This window comes from Sturnira hondurensis, unplaced genomic scaffold, assembly GCF_014824575.4.
Source record: "Sturnira hondurensis isolate 20B ecotype Veracruz unplaced genomic scaffold, ASM1482457v3 Scaffold0014384, whole genome shotgun sequence".
NCBI lineage: Eukaryota > Metazoa > Chordata > Mammalia > Chiroptera > Phyllostomidae > Sturnira > Sturnira hondurensis.
In genome coordinates this window covers 15044422-15063297 of record NW_028087015.1, presented here as the reverse complement: position 1 = coordinate 15063297, position 18876 = coordinate 15044422, and the positions used below count along the sequence as shown (strand labels likewise).

Here is an 18876-nt window from a genome sequence, read left to right as displayed (position 1 = left end):
TTATTATTGCTATTATTTTTTATTTTAATTGTTGTTCAATTATAGTTTTTTGTCTTTTAGGTTTCTTACAAAGACAGTTATCACAACTTTAGTCAGATGACCAGACACAATATGAAGTGGGGGTGCGGGAGGGAAAGTGAGAATATGTGATAATTTATTTTTAAGAATACCCTTATTTTGATTTACAAGGCAGAAGTTACAGGTCTTAGGAGCCAGGCACACTCTTCCTCCTCCAAGCCTGCCTCCCTCCCTCCCTCCCTCCCTCCCTCCCTCCTTCCCTCCTTCTGTCCACCTCCCGCGCCTCTCCTAACGGGGCGCCCCTCCCCTCCCCGCCCCGGCTGCCCCGCCTTTCCCGGGCACCCGGAGTCCCGGACTGCCACTGGCCCGCAGAGATCCCGCCGCCCTCGGTCACCAAGTCCACTTCCGCCCGGGAAGGAGGCGCCTCCTACTCGGCTCGCCCCTGACCGTGGCTCGGGGCTCGGTGGGTCTTCGGCGCTGCCCTTTCCCGGTGTTGCCCTTTCCCGTGTTGCCCTCTCTTCGAAGTAGGCAGTCTCCAGCCGGCGGAAGAGGTACGTGCGCTTCCCGAGAAGGAACCGTGCTGGGAGCTCCCCTCGGTTCTAAATCCATCGGGTGTTTGCAAGAGGCGAGGAAGGTCTTTGCCATGTGCGTGGGTGATAAGCCTGTTGAAGTCCATTCTCAAAGCCTGGCTTTTATCAAAGCAGTACCTTGTCAATGCAGAAAAGCAACCCCCGCCATTCCACCTGGGTAAATTTTCCTGTATTGTTTAGCCATACGTTTTAGAAATAGTTGAAATCATACTGTGTATAAACCTGTGTTCGTTTTCCCAGAGGCTTGTCAGAAGCTTTCCTTCCTGCCATCGAGTACTCCTTATAACTATTTTCGAACAGTTAAACATTTTGGTTGCACCCTTTTTGCTACTGATGTAAAGCTATGGGGAAACATGAGCATATTTGCGTCAAGATCATTTGGCAGCATTTTTTAAGGGTGTATATTAAGAGAGGAGGTACTGGGTGTAGGAGCAAGACGTCCTTGCTGCTGGGTACGTGCTGCCCAGAAAGAGTGCACAGTCCACACCCACGGCCACATGGGTCGTGAGGCAGGAGTGTCGCCTTGCCCAGGCCTTGCTAACATTGGGTACTGCCATTTAGGTTTCTTGCTGATGGAAAATGCCACCTGTTGCCTTCAAAGCCCATTTAAAATAAGGTGGTCAGAAGTGAGCCCTGCGTGCATCTGGGGAAATCCTCTGTAGGCCTGAAGCAGCCCAGGGGAAGGTCAAAGGCAGCCAAGTGATTGGCGATTCCCAGGTCAGCCTGCGCTCATCACCTCTAGCTTTCTACTTAATACTGCCTGGACCTTGTACCTCATGGAAAATGCAAACATGATTGCTGAAAAATAAATAATTGGGTGAGTTGACATTCACCTAATCGTCTAAGGAGAAGTAGGGCCCAGTCTTCTCCTGTAAGATTGAAAATCAGTTTCCAGGCACGTTCCTCTAGTGTTTACTCGGTCAAGGAAATAACCCGAGCCTTCCCAGTAGCCAACGCCCTTTGTGTATTATCTTTCAGTGTTGATTTTGTGGCGCTTGCAGGTGGTTTCTATTTCTAAATCTCCGAAGCTTCCAGAAATTTATCCCCAGACTTCTTTGCTTTTTACAGCCCTGTCTCTGCCCATCCTCTTCGCTGGTCAAATTTTGTTTTCTACATTTCTGGTAGAGATTGTTACTGCGTTGGTAAGTATGACTTCTGAGTTATTTAAATTCTTGGGGGTGTGAAAGTAGGAATTCCACACTTACTCGCCGTACTTTACCACACATTTCTAGCCTTTCTGACTTCTGGTGAGAAAAGGGGACTATTGTTCGATTGTATTATTAGAAGATATTTTTCAGTGTAAGGTAAAAAATCATGACTCTTATACAGATATAAAAATGAGCACTGTTAAAGGTTCTGTTTTATTCCTTAAAGAGGGAATCAGGAAGGTGTTATAACTGCTTCAAAAAAGAAGTCAAGAAGCAAAAATTGATATAGAGTAAGAACGGCCCCAGCAGAGTACACCTCAGGGGAGGAGCCAGGACTGGCCGCTCCTCGGATTTGCAGACGAAACGTGCACCAGTGATCCCCAAGGGGCTTGACTTGTGACTCTATGGAGGCGCCTGCTGTGTGAAGCCGGGGCTGGAGGATATGCAGGAAAAATTCTTCACTCAAGACACTTGTTAAAGAACGGCAGGGCAGGCCTTACCGAGGACCATCACGATAGGTGTAGGGACCTCTGCAGTGGGATTTTGCCATAGAAAAGAGAATGGGCTCAACTCTGAATATGAGAAAAAATGGGGCTTTATAGCCAAAGAGTGGAGTAGGGGCCAGTGGATGGAAAATTACTATGGAAACGTCAGGGTTAAGGGAATCCAGCTAAACTGACTTGACAGAATTGTGGCAGAAAACAAAACCAAGGTGATCAGACATCAACTGGGGGAGGGTGGAGGGTGAGAATACAGATCAGATATAGACAATGGGAGGATTCTGCTAAACCGACTTAGCAGGTTCTTACTAAAACTGCCAATGCAGAGATGAACTTCGAAGCCCAAAAGTCAGAGCCCCGTTGAGAAGGGGGTTCAGACGAGTTTGGACAAAGAGAGAAACTTTCGTCAAGGACCATCAGTCTGTAGGGGAGGGGGCTTTGCAGTTGTTCACACCTACGTGGCAGCTTGCATGAATGTTATGGGGTAATCCCAGGCATTAGTGGTGAATTTAGTGTGGCACTGACAAAGAAGGTACCCACTAGGGTGTCCTCTGCAGAAGCATATCTTGGCCAACCCTGGTGCCACCATGAGGCCTTCACCTGGGGGGACCAAAGGTTTGACCTCAGGGTGACCAGGATGTGCTGCCAAACCCGTCTGCCATGATACAGAAAAGCCGTTCTACACACACATTCTACGAGGGCCCCACCACACACATCAGGCCCACAGTCCCGTCCCCTTCTGGGAGGAAACAGAAACCTTCCCACTCACAATGAGTGACTCTATAAAGGACATACAGAGAAAACACTTTCTTCTTTTAAAAAAAATTTTTATAATATATTTTATTGATTATGCCATTACAGTTGTCCTATTCCCCCCCTTCATTCCCCTCCACCCTGCACACCCCCTCCCACCCACATTCCACCCCCCTTAGTTCATGTCCATGTGTCTTAAGTTCTTTAGCTTCTACATTTCTCACATTACTCTTGCCCTCCCCCGTCTATTTTCTACCTACCATCTATGCAACTTAGTCTCTGTACCTTCCCCCCGCCTCTCCTTTTCCCACTCCCCTGTTGCTAACCCACCATGTTATCTCCATTTCTGTGGCTCCACTCCTGTTCTACCTGTCTGCTTAATTTGCTTTTGTTTTTAGGGGTGGTAGTTAATAACTGTGAATTTGCTGTCCTTTCACTGTTCATATTTTTTACCTTCTTTTTCTTAGATAAGTCCCTTTAACATTTCATATAATAAGGGATTGGTGATGATCAACTCCTTGAATTTGACCTTATCTGAGAAGCACTTATCTGCCCTTCCATTCTAAATGAAAGCTTTGCTGGATAGAGCAATCTTGGATGTAGGTCTTTGGATTTCATGACTTGGAATAATTCTTTCCAGTCCCTTCTTGCCTGGAAAGTCTCTTTTGAGAAATCAGCTAACAGTCTGATGGGAGCTCCTTTGTAGGTCACTGTCCCCTTATCTCTTGCTGCTTCCAGGATTCTCTCCTTCATTTTAATCTTGGCTAATGTAATTATGATGTGCCTTGGTGTGTTCCTCCTTGGGTCCAACTTCTTTGGGACTCTCTGAGCTTCCTGGATTCTCAGACTGGGGAAGTTCTCCTTTATTATTTGTTCAAATAACTTTTCCATTTGCTCTTTCTCTTCCCCGTCTGGTACCCCTATAATTCGGATATTGGAATGTTTAAAGATGTCCTGAAGGTTCCTAAGCCTCTCCTCATTTTTTTTTGAATTCTTATTTCTTCATTCTTTTCTGTTTGGTCATTTCTTTCTTCCTTCTGGTCCCCTCCATTGCTTTGAGTCACAGTTTTCTTCCCATCACTATTGGATTGCTGTGCATTTTCCTTCATTTCACTTAGTGTAGCCTTCAGTTTTTCATCTAATTTGTGACCAAAATCAACCAGTTCTGTGAGCATCCTGATCACCAGTGCTATGAATTGTGCCTCTGATAGGTTGGCTATCTCTTGGTTGCTTAAAAGTATTGGCTCTGGGGCTTTGATTTATTCTTCTGTTTGAGCCATAATTTTTTGGTCAGGTCTCACCTGTTAGTATGAGTAGTGGAGCCTTAGGTGTTCACCAGGGCCGGGCAACCCAGATCTCTGGGTTGTGATGCTGTATGTGGGGGCCGGTCAGAGAGGGAACAATGGCGCTTGCTCCGCTTGTATTTCAGTTTCTTCTGCTGCTTCCCACAAGCAAACCGGGCCCTTCTGGTGCTGGTTCCCAGGTGGGTGAGTTTGTGTACATTCTAGGACCCCATGGGTCTCTCCAACAAGCTCTTCTGTGAGGCTAGAGTCTCTTCCGGCACATCTGCCCCCACAGGTGTTTTCAATGGGTGCTTTTAGGCTTTATTTTTCATCACTGGGGCCCTGGGTTGTGCAATCTGTCTCAATGCCCATTTTTGCCTTGTTTATCTGCGTGAGAATGTGTGTCCCCGGTCAGCCAACTGCCTTGCGTGCCTCACTGGGTTTGCTCATTTCCTCCCCGCACCTGGGTCTGCCAGCTACCGCTTTTTCCTGCCGCAACCCCTCTCTGCTGGCGGTTGACTCCATCCCTCTTACCGGCCTGGTGGAATGGTTGTCGGACTTCTGTACAGTTCAATTTTCTGTCTGTTCTGGTCGTGTTTTTGTTTCTAACTCTTTGTTGTCCTTAATTTTGGTTGTGCGAGGAGGCACAGTGTTTGCACCTACACCTCTATCTTGGCTGGAAATTGGAGAAAACACTTTCAATGGAAAGGTTTGACAGTTCCATCGTCCACAGCACACCTCTCTGGTTTCATTGTATTTGAACAATTTTGCAATTTTTTGAAAATCCTGGGTAACTGACAGATTTGTAAATTCTATCCTGTCTCAATTTGAAATTCATCTCAATGTTCCTTGACCTCACATAAACTTGTGCTCTTTTTTCCTTTGTACAGTTATAACATCTGTCTCACTTCTTCCTGTTGTATGTGTTAAATAAAATCCCTACTATATTCATATTTATATCTATATCAGGGTCATGGTTTTACTTTTTCCTATAAGTTATCTTTTAACAAATGGGTCATTTAGGGGAAAAGAACCAAAATGCTGAAAGGTGTATTCTGCATGTAGAAAATTTCTGCACAGTGTAGTCAATCAGTAAGGCGTCAAGGGTATGTTCCCTGAGGCTCTCACCCCACAACGGAGTACAGACTGAAGAAACTGCCCTGTCTACCATGACCTTGGCCCTGGTCACCCAGGCTGCTGTGCCATGTGAAGGGTCTGGCAGGAGCCCAGCCTTCTACACACAGCACACCCAGGCCCCTCCTGGCCACCACCCTTTCTGCAGGAAAATGCCTTTGTAGGATCCGTCCAGAGGGGGGTCTCCTGGTTGTAAACACTCTTTTGGGAACGTGGGTATCAATTAAAGATAAAGTTAAAAGATCCAGATTCAGATTCAGGGCTCATCCGGAGTGACCAGGGTTTTCTGTGTGGTCTCTGCATCCTCAGGACGGCCCAGGTAAGCAATCAGCCCCAGGAATCAGTTCTCAACAAGAAGGCAGTGGACATAAAAGTGGGTCCTACTGATTTTGGACTGTTCTGACTTCTTTTACTAAGGATAGTTCTATCCTGTAGTTGATGAACACAAATCAATGGAAAATGGAGTCAAGTGTCCTTTGGTCACGTGGCTAGCTCTTAATTTCTTTCTCCTTAAAATTTAGTTATGTTATTTCTAGTTATAAACATTTAGAACGTTCCTGAAAGTACATGATGAAATACAGCTGCCACCCATCTTCACATGACCTAGATTTTTAAAAAATGTTCAGCCCTGGCTGGCTGATGGGTGAAGTGCCAGCCTTGAAACCAAGAGGTCGCTGGTTCAGTTCCCTATCAGGGCACATGCGTGGGTTACGGGCCAGGTTCCCCACTGGGGCCATGTGAGAGGCAACCAACTGATGTTTTTCTCACACATTTCTCTCTCTTCTTTTCCTTTCCCTGTCTCTGAAAATAAGTACATAAAATCTTTTAAAAAATAAAAATTTTAAATTTTTTCCTTTGTGCTTTAGATAAAAACTTTTTAAGGAAATAAAATATAACAAATATAATTAAAACCAACCATCTCCTTCCTTCGCCAATAACCACTGTCTAATAATGATGGTGTGTTTTATTCTCTTGAGTTAGACTTTTAAAATCCTATATTTATGAATAAAATAAGTGTTGTTTTGGGGTTTTAGCATTTACTTAGCCTCAAAAAAGCTATGATCTTTTTTATAGCATTATGTTTTTGAGATTTATCATAATGATATATAGTTTGTTCATTGAACTGCTATAGCATATTCTTTTCATATTTTTTGTGTGTGTGTCCTAAGGTTGCCATAACCAATTATCACAAACTGAGTGACTTAAGACAACAGAAATCTGTTCTCTCAAGAATTTATTCCATTTTGATCTTGGTTGGGTGGCTCAGTTGGTTGGAGCATCGTCCTGTACTTGAAGAGGTTGTGGGTTGCATCCTGGTCCAGGGAACATGGGAGGGGGCAACCGATCATGTTTCTCTCTCACACTGATGTTTCTGTTTCTCTCTCTCTCTCTCTCCCCCCCACCTATCCTTCCTCCCTTCCTCCTCTCTTCTCTTTCTGCAATCAATACGCATGTTTTGGGGTGAGGATTTAAAAACATTTTATTCAGTTTTAAAAACAGACATCCTACATGAAGGTGCTGGTAGGACCGTGGTCTTCCTCAGACCTTTGAAGGAGAAGGTCTCTTTGCCTCTGTTTTCGTTCCTGGCAGTTGCCGGCCATCCTTAGTGTTCCTTGGTTTGGAGATGCATCACCCAGCCCCTGCCTCTGTCTTCTCTGCAGCGTGTCTGTCTCTGTATCCAAATTTCCCTCTTCTGATGAGAACACCAGACCCCTTGGTTTGTGGGACGGCACCCAGCCCACTGAGCCACACCAGTCAAGACTGTATCCTTTCCTGCTTTGTTTATGGAGGCTTTTATTGAATTATTTTTAAATTTTGAAGAAATTAAATATTTTTTTGTTGAGGAAAATCTTAAGCATATGTAACAGTACAGAGCCCTGGACAGTGTGGCTTATTTGGTTTGGTACCATCCGGCAAACCTAGAAGTCCAGGGTTCAATTCCTGGTCAAGGCACGTACCTGGGCCGTGGGTTCAGTCCCCAGTTGGGATACACACTAGAGGCAACTTCCATCGAAATTTCTCTCTCACACGGACGTTTCTCTCCCTTTCTTTCTCCTTCCCTTCCTTTTTCTCTGGAATCAATGAAAGAAAAAAGTTTTAATAATAAAAAGAACAAAAGTAGAGAAACTAGTACAAAAGATGCTCTTGAACTCGCCGCCCAGTTCCTACACTGTGACACAGGAACACCCTCCCACCTTCACCACCTCCTGGGCTCCTCTGAAGCAAACCCCAAACATCTGGTTAGTGTATGTTTATGGACATCTTCGGGTTTGGTTTCTCAGGTTCTCCTTTCCAATGGTGCCTCAACATTTAAAAATTCAATTTGAGAATCTGTCTCAAATAGTGGATTTAATCTGTGTTTATGTATTTGGATCTATGCCAGCCTTTCTCCCTTTGTGCTTGGCAGGTTTCTGACAGGTTCCTTTCTTCTCCTTTCCTGCTTTCTGTTCGTTTGGTCAAACTGGTTAGGTCCCCTCCTCATTTCTCCCCACACTGTTGCCACTGTGATTTCTCCTGACCACTGTTGGTGTGGAGTGCTCTGTAGTGAGTTCCTTCTCAGTAGGGAGTGTTTTTGGTCTGGACTGTGAAAGTCTCCTTGTAAAGGGGATTTGCCTTTGCTTCTGTGGGGTGCCCGGGGCCAATTGTCATGTTAATTTCTCAGCCCAGGTTTTTGCTTGCTAGTTGGAAAGGACCTTGTAAATTGGGGGGATGGTTTCGTTTTTTTTTTCCCTCTTCCTGGACTTTCTTACCAGATTCCTACCCTGGTTGGCAGTTTTCCCCTTTTGTTGTTGTTTGTTTATTTTTTATTTTCCCCACTAACTCTGTACCTTTGAGGGCTCTGACATTTTTTGGAGAGATTTCAGCTACAAATCCTGTCTCACGGGGCCCCAAGGCCTCACTGGACTCAGAATCCAGGCTGTGTTACACTGGCCCCAAGGCCTCACTGGACTCAGAATCCAGGCTGTGTTACACTGGTCCCGTGTCTGGCCCGTCTCCAGCCTTGCCCAGCTCCATTGGCATTTACTCCCGCCATCCTGACCCTGGTTTCAGTTTTCTCTCCAGTCCTATCTCCTTGTGCCGTTCCCTTTTCCTATGACCTCCACCATTTTTTGTTTTTATTTGATGGTTACATTCACTCTGGTATTTCCAGTGTTTGCATCTGGGACGGAGTCTTATTAGCTCCAATCTGTGGTGTGGTCACTGATTTCTTTTTTTTCCTTTTCAGAAAATACATACAGGTGCACCTCGTAGGTATTACATATATTAAAGATATGTGAGAACACGTTAAGCTAATATAAAATTGTTTCCTTTAACGTCTTCAGATGGGCCAAATATCATCATTGATTTCTTCCATGGTTCAGAGTATGCTAGGAGTAGAGTTAAAATTAGTTTTTTTCTGTAATTTTGATTTTGGTTTATTTACTGTTCATAATCTTCAGATTTGTACCATTCAGAATATAAGGCATGTTTCTCTCTCTAGAGCCCAACTTAACTATCTCCAATGGCTAACGAAGCTCATCCTTGTCCCTGTGACATTGGCCATAAGATAGAGTATGGAGGGATGGGGCATGAAGTTCAAGTTGAGCACATCAAGGCTTATGTCACCAGATGCCCTGTTGACGCTGGCAAAGCCGTGATTATCATTCAAGACATATTCGGCTGGCAGTTGCCCAATACCAGATATATGGCTGACATGATTGCTGGAAATGGATACACGTGCGTATAAAGTTCTGTTTCTTTGCTTAAATCCATGTACATTTCTGTGATTTACATTTTGTTCCCTTTGGGGAAAACAAAACCAAAAAATCCCGGCTGTATTTTAATTTACATGATCTACTTCCTTATGTTTCTGACATAAGGAAGCCGAGTGGGACATGTCGTATGAAAATTAAACACTCACCTGCTGTCCAACGGAAGCTCCCTGCTCCCAGCCTAATCCCTGGGCGTCAGACCTTCCTAAGAGTGACCTCAGTGTGGGGCCCTCCCAGACCAGGTACAGGATGTGTGCCCTTGGGCAGATGTCACCAGCTCTGAAATGAACCCATTAGCCCTTGAAGCACGTCGGCCTTGAGTCAGACTTCACAGGCAGGGCACCCGCAGCTACCTTGGTCTCCAACATGAACTGGCAGGGTCTTGTCTGAGCTCGACTGGATTCCAGACCGGCACAGGGAGCTCTCCCTCCTCTCCCAAAGGTTCCTCCTTTGTCCATTCCAGGGGCTAAAGCTGTTACCTGTTTGCTTTGCACCACCCCGGTCAGTAACAGCTTCAGTAAAGCCGGGGGTATAGGGACCGCTCCTTCCCCTCCAGCTTCGGAAAGCACAGACCCCAGCAAGCCCTGAGTTTGGAGCACGGCAGCTTCCTTTGTTTTCTCCAAAAGAGAAGCTGGAGATCAAAGGGCGTGCCTTCCTCCTTTTCCTAAGAAGGAGACCCGATTTAAAGGAAGCGGACCCCCTGCCGTGGGATGCAAATGTAGTGTTTACCAAAAAGAGGACTTTCACTTGATTTTTCATGTTTTCATGCCCCCCAATTTCTTTCTAAGGATGAGGTGAAAACTTAACTTCTCAGGGGCAAGCCCAGGAACAAACACAAACACAAACAATACAAACACAAAAGAAAACAACAGCAAAAAAAAGATAACCAGCCCCTACTGTCTCCCGCTGAGTCGGGCCCTGCACTAAGGCAGTTTACAAGGCTGTTGTCCTCAGTCCCCCCAGTGACCCCCTCCAGGGAGGCACTGTCTTGGTTTTGCTGATTGGGAAACCAAGGCAAGTTGAGAGAGGTCTGTTTGCCTCTCAGTTCATTCGGAAGCTACCAGCAGATGGAATGGGCTTGCGGCCTCTGTTCTTTCGGATGGTTCCTTTAGCTGACGTCAGAACAGGAAGGTCGCTGGGATTTACAGAGCCCTTTCGTACTCGTACAGTCGTTTTGCCCTCAAAATAACTCTGGGAGGGTGGGCGGTGCCTCGTGCAGTCTCTGTCAGGAGAAAATGAGGCTGGAAGCGGTCAAATGACCTAAGAATACGGGGCAGATGATGCAGGGCGGGGACTGGAATTTACATTCTTCTGACCCAAATTTCAGTGTTCTTTCCACCCCTGCAGAAGGACCTGTGCCCCCCTACCTGTGGCGATGCCCCTTTGTTTTAGGAAACAGGTCTCTGGCCCGACCAGCGTTGGCCTCACCCTCCTTCACTGACTGGCACGGAAGATCGTGGAAGGGAGCAGGATCGGCTGCCCCCAGTTACGCCACTTGGGCGTGGGGATTGTTTTAAGCTGAGGGCAATCACCATCCAGCAGACTCGAGAAACACTTTTACCCCTCCCTTAACTACCTAAAAAAGTTTAGTAGGGAGCCCGATCCAGCAAGAGACCTATGACCAAAGATACCTTTTACCTGAATGACCTACCTGTGTGGCAGGACAAACATGTAACTACCCTGCGTCTGCTCTTCTTATTGTCCGGTGACTTACTCTTTCCTTTGAAGCCCCAGACCCATAACCTGGTCCTTAGCTCAGGATGGCAATATAAGCCTCAATTTCCTCACTGCCTTGGGGTGTCCTGTTTTTATGGGGGGCTCTCCTGGGTGTGAAATTGTTGATGTAAGAAACGTTCAAACCTACAGATAATTTTTGTGAGTTTATTTGAGCCAAACCGAAGACGTACCGGGAACCGAGATCTAAATGCTTCCAAGAATAACATTCCTGCAGCTTCATTTAGGCATTTGGAATTAAGAAGGAAATGTAAGGAATTCCATGAAGGTGGGGACAGAATGACGAGAGCGATAAGAAGATTATGTGCTCTCTTGAGGGTGGTTGTGCGTATTTTGAAGATCTGTTAGCCTAGACCCACAGAAACAAAGGCCAGGACTTGCTTCAGGCAAAGGTAAACCTTTGACTAAAATGTTAGGTGCCTGGGCTGTGACTACCCACCAGGACCTACCTGTCCAGTTAGGAGCTTATGATCAGATCACCCTGTGGAGTTACTACTTCCCATAGAACTCCTTTTTTCATCCACAAAATTGAATTTGTTTTTGCCTGTTCATTGCCTTGTGTCATTGCTTTAATTACTAGGCCACCCACAGAACCTAGAAGGAAGGAAGGAAGGTTTTTCCACCCCTACACGGGCCACGGGCTCGAGCAAAGTGGCTGTCCCCCCACTGCAGCCTCCCTTAGAACCCTCACTCAACCCTCTGGGCAGGACGTTGGGCCTGGGTGGCATGCTGGGCGGAGCTGGGGAAAATCGCTTGGTCATAGTGACTAGACTTGCTAACCAGGTGTGTCGTTCTGACCTGAGGCTAATGTGAAAGGCCAGCTGAGAGGTTTGGGGACAGGAGGGACTCTGGGAGCCACCTTGCTCCAGGCCCTCACTAGCGGGTCCCCTTGTCTCGTGGGGTATGTGCCCTGCTGAGTAGCCTTGTCATTTTAGATGGACTGGGCCACAAGCAGCCTGCCAGAGTTCGTGCACCTTTGGTTGTGACATCTGAGATGGTCTGGCCTAGTGCCATTGGCTTCTTTGCTGTGATCAAAGTTGGCCCTTGGGGCCGTGACTTTTCCTGTGAGCGTGAATCGCCAACACAACAAGTTTTTAAATGAATATAAGTAAATACTGGGTCCTAACAGCAACAAAACTAACATCAGTTAATGTCCCTAATTTGCAGAACCATCGTTCCAGACTTCTTTGTGGGGCAAGAGCCTTGGAACCCCTCTGGGGACTGGTCCACCTTTCCGGAGTGGTTGAAAACAAGAAATGCCAGAAATATCGATAAGTAAGTTTTGGGGGGCTGTTTGTGGTGCCCCTAGGGCACCAGGGAGAGCCGAGTCTGGAGTTGGAGGGAAAGGTGAGCCAGCCTTCACTGTCCAGACGCATACCCTTCCTCTGAGTAGGACTTGGATAACCACAACCCTTGAATCAAGATCGTTGCTTCTAGCTGAAAATGCCTTCTGAGTTGCTCCAAATGGCCAATTTGCAAATGAACCATTTGCAAGACAAGGACCACTGTCTTTGGTCCCCTCATGGCTTAAACAGTCCTGGTGGCTTTCCAAATCTTGCTTTGCTCTTTGATACAGCAGACATGTGATGCAGAGTCGGGTGTTAGGAGGAACGAATGTGCCAAGTCAGACCGTGGGGGGAGCTGCCTAGTTGCGGCTGGTGCCTGTTGAGAGGAGACCGGGGTGCCGGGCAGGGGTAGATCTTGGGGTCAGGTCTTAGAGCCATGCTGTGGCCTTTGGCCTTTACGCTGAGGCTGGGGAGGCTGTCACTCAGCTTTCAGCTGGGAAGTGAGCTGGTCAGATTTGCTGGCCCTTTGGAAAGAGCCTGCCTGCAGCCCTGTCAGGTGGTTGAGGAGCTGGGTTTGGCAGGAAGACTTCCCAGGAGAGACGGACGTCACTTGTCACATAGGCAGGGGATGGTGAGGATGGCTCCAAAAGTCAGACTCTCAGAACTTCAAGGAACAGCTGCTGATAGAGCCCCGCTAGCTGCCCAGTGCCCTTCCCAAGGCCTCACACAAGACCTCTTGATTCTCGAATGACTCTTCTGTTCTAGAGAGGTTGCTGCTGTCCTGAGGTACCTGAAACAGCAGTGTCACGCCCAGAAGATCGGCGTCGTGGGATTCTGCTGGGGAGGAATTGCTGTCCATCATGTGATGACGAAATACACAGAGTTCAGGGCAGGGGTGTCCGTCTACGGTAAACATGCCTCGTGCGGATTTACAGAGCGAAAACAGCAGGATTTGTGGGTGACCAGAACCACGGGCCTCTTCCCAAGCTGAGGGTCCCAGGTGTAACATAAACCCGCTAGTCATGAAAGTGGCTGTAAAAATCTGAAAGTCGAGATGGGGAGTGGGGAGACCTGGGTCCCAACAGTGTTACTTTGGGAAAGCCGCCTAAGCTGACGTCGCAGTGTCTTCACTGAGGATGAAGGGGATAACATTTATTTCTGTGGCAGTGGCCAGTACCAAGCAGTATTTTCATGAGGAATATCTATACCAAGACTTTTCCAAGACACAGATTCTCAACTGCATGCATGTGTATACATGCACACGTGCGCACATACACACGAGCACACTCTGTAAAGGGGGGGAAGAAAAGAAAAACCAATTCTAAAATGTAAATAGCAACATAAACATGTCAGCCCAAGCAATCCACAGGTATCATGGCACTGATAGGAACATTATATCTGTGTGTACAATGGCATACTGAGTTCATGATATCCGAGCGGCGACCCGGATAAATCCAGCATTATCTTCTGGAGGGCAGGCCCCCTGTACCACAGGCTCCCTCCATACCTGAGTGTTTGGGGAACCCACCTGTATTAGTGTACCAGGTGACGCTGTGAGAGGCTGAGTTTGGCCTCAGTGATTTTTTTTGAAGAGTTGCAACACGTTTGCCCATTTCATGATGGGTGATTAAGGACGCACCTGCCTACACTGCACTGAGTGTTCAGCAGCTTTGAACCCCAAACAGCATGACCCCCATGCCCCACCCTTCTTATTCACCCAGTCTCGCTAGGAGCAACTTTTTTTTTGTTTCCCTGGATGAGTAAAGTCCTCAAAGGGAAACTTTTTGCCAGTGTGGAAGAGGTGAAACAAAAAACAGCAGAGGTATTAAAAAGCATCAAAGTTGACAAATTCAAAAACTGTTTTGAGCAGTGGAAAAAATGTCTCAATAGGTGTATTGCATCAAATGGGGAGTATTGAAGGTGACTGAAGTTTAAACATGTAAGAATAAATACACACTTGTTTATACATAAATTATGGGTTAGTTGATGCCCTCCTCAAAGAAGCATTCAGCCACACATACAAAAAAGAAAGTTAAGAAAAGATATTTGGCCTTCTTTCATAAAATATGGCTTCGACTTTCAGATTCTGCACTGTGGTATTTTTGCTTACTTTCAGCATTAAAATATCCCTTTAAGTATTTACTTACACGGAAGAAATAAATCTCCAGTTGTCATGGGGTTTGCTAGAACCTGTTAGTCTCTGCGAATTAGCAAAAGGTGCTCCTGCTTGGATAGCTCTCTGGCGCTCCCTTCTGGCAACTCTTGTGCAATGCACAAGGTGTGGAGCGTGACAAGACTCGAGGCCTAGGGGAATGGAATCACTCACTGTCCAGCTCTGTAGTGGGATAGGGAGTGTGGCCATCTTTCCTGTGGTTTCCTGCCTTCTGAAATAATTTATAGGTGAGGGGAGGCCCTCTAGGTTACTTAGTTTTGCTATGCTGCCAACAGGAAATGAGGGGGGAAAGCCACTCATTATTTTCTCACACCTACTGACTAGGTCTCCCCTTTACCACACTTGAATCAGACTCCTGGGAGTCCTCTCTCTGTTGTAGGCTCTGACTTTGGACCCAGCCCTTGGTTTCCTGGGTCAGTGTAGTGAGAATCCCTCGCCTTTGATATCTAATCAGATCCTCATCCCCTGTCGTCTGTACCTGGTCACCCGGCCTGCCTTCAGCAGGAGTCTTCCCTACCCCCATGTTTCCTCTTAATTTTCCATCCACCCTGCTCCTTGTCCACAGATCCCCACTCGATAGGCTTCTCTTTGAGACTAATTTTATAGGGCAGCCCACTTCTATGGAATTGCTTTTAAAAAGAAAATAAACCCCCCAAAACACATATTTTACTTTGAAAAATCAAAGAAAAGCCATGTACTGTATTTTGCCCTGTGTATAATGCGCATGTTTTTTGTCCAAATTTCTGAGGGAAATACAAGGACGTGCATTTTACATGGATAGTACTAAATCTATATCTATATAAATGTTTTCAATTTTTTATTTATGTTTATATGTTTGAAAATGTAACTCCAAAAAGCCATAAGGATACCTGTAGGCAAAATAGTACCCTAGGATATGGAAATCGGTTTTGTTTCTAAATATAAATAAATAAATAATTGAATTGAACAGCCGAAATGAAAGATTATTTTTCCTGAAAGTTTGGGCCAACATGTGGGTGTGAAGTACACACAGGAGCGCATTATACACAGCACAATTCAGCAGTTTTCCGTGACGTGTGCATGGATGGCGCTCATGCCTTGTGTCCCTGTCCCCATCCTGTAGGCATCGTCAAGGATTCTGAAGATGTGTATAATCTGAAGAACCCCACGTTGTTCATTTTTGCTGAGAACGATGTTGTGATTCCTCTCGAGCAAGTAAGTTGGCATCTTTCCTGTTTGCATTCCTGTATTTAATAACATGAGTTGACATTTGGGGGGAAACATACTAAAAGGTTCACTTGTTCCTTCAAACATTTTTCAGCATTTTTTATTTTTAACAAAAATGTTTTAAAAGATTTTATTTATTTATTTTTAGAGAGAGGCAAAAGGGAGGGAAAAAGAGAGGGAGAGAAGCATCAATGAGCAAGACAAACAGCAATTGGCTGCCTCTCTCATGCCCCGAGCTGGGGACCTGGCCCACACCCAGGCATGTGCCCTGAGTGGGAATCAAACCAGTGACTTTTTGGTTGATAGGCCAGTGGTCAATCCACTGAGCCACACCAGCCAGGGCTAAAAAAATATTTTTAATCCTCACCTGCGGATGTGTTTATTGATTCGTAGAGAGAAAAGAAGAGAGAGAAAGAAACATGGATTGGTTGCCTCCTGTTTGTTCCCTGACTAGGAATCGAACCTATAACCTTTTGGTGAACAAATGGGCAACATTCCAACCGACAGCCACCTGGCCAGGGGCACCATTAAGTTTTAAAGCTGGATTTCACTGGGGACTTAGAGTGGGATTGTATTCCCCCAAAAATGCTCTTGGTGGGATCCCATTACTGGGCATAGCTGGGGCCCCGCCTCCTGTCCTCACACGTGCAGTCCTCACATTGACAAGGAGCATGCAGAAGAAAACTGGTCCAAAAGCAGTCATCTAGAAGTTAGTGTTGTATCCATAATCCATGCTTTATGTGAATGCACATTTCAAATATTGTATACTTGAATATATTAAAATTTATATTCAATATATTCACTATTATACATTTGAATAAATGAAATTATGTACTGAATATTGCATTATATAGAATATGTTCCATAAGATATCTTAATACAGCTCCGGTTGGTGGTGTGGCTGAGTTGGTTGGAGTGTTGTCCCATGACCAAAAGGTTACAGGTTCGATTCCTGGTTGGGCATGTATGATCCCCTGAGCAGGCGCGTGTGGAAGGCAACCAATCCATGCTTTTCTCTTGCATTGATGTTTCTCTCTCTCCATTCCTCTATCCCTTCCTCTCTCCCTAAAAGCAATGAAAAAAATGTCTTCAGGGGAGGATAAAAAAAGATATATATTAATACAATTCCAAAGAGTTGATGTCATGTCATTTTTATATTGCCCTGAATTCTCTCCTTTCCCAGAGGTAAGGGCTGTGTTAGTTATAATATTAAAAGTAAAAAATTCATTATGGCTATGGAACTCAATTTAAAGCATTGATGTTAAATCTCTTTTATGAGCATTCACAGAAGATTGAGAGATTGGAAAATATTACTAGAGGGTTAGAATCATTTCATCATGAAAATCTTTGCATACCAGGTGTCTTCGCTGACCCAGAAGTTAAAAGAACATTGCAAAGTGGAATATCAAATTAAAACATTTTCTGGGCAAACTCATGGGTTCGTGCACCGAAAGAGAGAAGATTGTTCGTCTGAAGACAAGCCCTATATTGACGAGGCAAGACGGAATTTACTCGAATGGCTGAACAAGTATGTTTAGCCGTGGCCAGTGCAAACTTTTCTTAAGGTGGCTTTTGTTCAGAAATGGGCTTGGGAATACTTAGATCATTTGACTTAATTTCTACTTGGTAGAAAATAAATCAAAGAATCCTGAAATTCATGATTTCATCTGAAACAAATTCAGTAGGAAATAAAAATTGTAAAAGTAGGTTAGTTCCTGAAGAATTTGATTGCTAGAGTCACATACTGTTAATGAAAACCCGGGGCTATTTCGGGCCAGCTGATGGAGATGGCTCGGGTGTGACTCTCCTGGGCCGTAATGGGGGACGACCTTTCAAATGACTCATGTTGCAAATCCATGGCAACATGATCTGTAAACTCAGATCGAATGAAAGCCCAGCTTAATTAGACATTTATCTTTGTCTTAATACAGATAAGTTTCATGTTCATATATGGCGCTACAAAAAATAAAGATGAAAATATGATTCCATGGGCCTAATTATATCCAGCTAATAAACTTTTTGAATTTGTGGCTTTTTCTGAAAGCTTCCTCCTAGGCATTCTGGGGTCTCTGGGGGTAGGGCTGCATCAAAACTCACTCATGCATGCAATCAGAATTAGTTAGAATTAAGTCAAATACAAAAAATACAAAATTCAGCTCCTGAGTAGCCCTGCCACATGTTGGTCGCTCAGTAGCCACGTGTGGCCACTGGGAATAGTACTGGGCAGTGCTCAGTGCTCCTTCACACTAGTGAAGGTGCTTCGAAACCTCTAGCTGCTCCTGGTGACTTTCTATTAATTCTGTTATCCCGCCATGGGACAGCCCCTCAGTTCCTGCTGAGAATGTTTGCTTGGGAGACTAACCAAGCCTAGACCAGTCCCTCCCACTGGCCCCCCTCACATTTGCAGACACCAGAAGGGCTGCTTGGTGTCCAGCCCATTCAGGCCCGTGCTCTCAGTAGCCTCCCTCCACTGCGTGGGAGAAGGGGGAGGGGGTTTGGGTCCTGGGTGGAGGGCGGGGCTTTCATCCCCATGTGCCATGTCCAGTGTGGGGCCATTCCCTGTTAGCCCTGGGGCTCCTGGAGGGCCAATCATGGAAGATGCGGGGCAAGAAGGAGCTCTGCAGCCTCGGGGAGCCATACCCAGCTTGCTGGTGGTTTCAGCTCCTTCTGTGAGAGCAGTAGGAGTGACAGATGGGCCCTCCGGAGAGGGAGGGATGAGGGAGGGGTGAGTGGCCTGATTCCACTTGCTATCTGACTTATTTTGTGACGTAAGTGGAAGCCATCTGACGCAGTGCACTAAGTATCTGAGGTCATCTTAAAGAAAATCCTGGACAAGGAATGCCAGAAGAGAAGTGTAAGTTTGCTTTTTGGTTCGTTCCAGAGTATCAGTTAGGCTTTCTTGGGCTGCAGGTAACGGAAAGGCTGACTAACGGTGGCTCAACTAGCAGTAGCTAAGAGAGTAACACTGAAGTCTGCCCCACACCACCTCGAAATGGACTTGAGTGGCTCAAGGCTTCACTGGCGTCAAAGCATGGTTAGGTGCCTGCTATTCCAGGCCCTGCTCACCAGCATGGCCCTGGGCCTCTGCCTCACAAAACACCAGCCAGGGCAGGAAGAGTGGGAAGGGCTCTCCTTTTGCATGTTTTTGTTAGGGTGGGAACTCTTTCCCGAAATCCTCCAGCTGGTTTCCCGTGTATGTCATGAAAGAGGCTGGGAGTGAGTGTGAGCCGAAGTTGGGCGAGTCCATGGCCGGGACTGGTTGGGTGCCCAGGCTGAGCACAGTGAGGAAAGGGGACGTG

General features: G+C 46.0%; 1 protein-coding gene across 3 annotated transcripts; it reads left to right on the top strand.

The window, feature by feature from the left end:
* The first annotated feature begins 365 nt into the window (after window positions 1–365).
* On the top strand, window positions 366–17614 carry CMBL (carboxymethylenebutenolidase homolog). 3 transcript variants are annotated; one of them, XM_037063001.1, is made up of 7 exons: window positions 366–569; window positions 1677–1750; window positions 8908–9143; window positions 12080–12187; window positions 12964–13106; window positions 15474–15565; window positions 16936–17614. In XM_037063001.1, exons 3-7 carry the CDS (start codon window positions 8929–8931, stop codon window positions 17113–17115), a joined length of 738 nt encoding a protein of 245 aa, XP_036918896.1. In that variant the 5' UTR covers window positions 366–569; window positions 1677–1750; window positions 8908–8928; the 3' UTR covers window positions 17116–17614. The 3 variants fall into 3 exon arrangements, with proteins under 3 accessions (XP_036918896.1, XP_036918897.1, XP_036918895.1); XM_037063002.1 differs by having other exon boundaries at window positions 1677–1754; window positions 8910–9143; XM_037063000.1 differs by lacking the exon at window positions 1677–1750 and having other exon boundaries at window positions 367–569; window positions 8910–9143.
* The last annotated feature ends 1262 nt before the right edge of the window (window positions 17615–18876 follow it).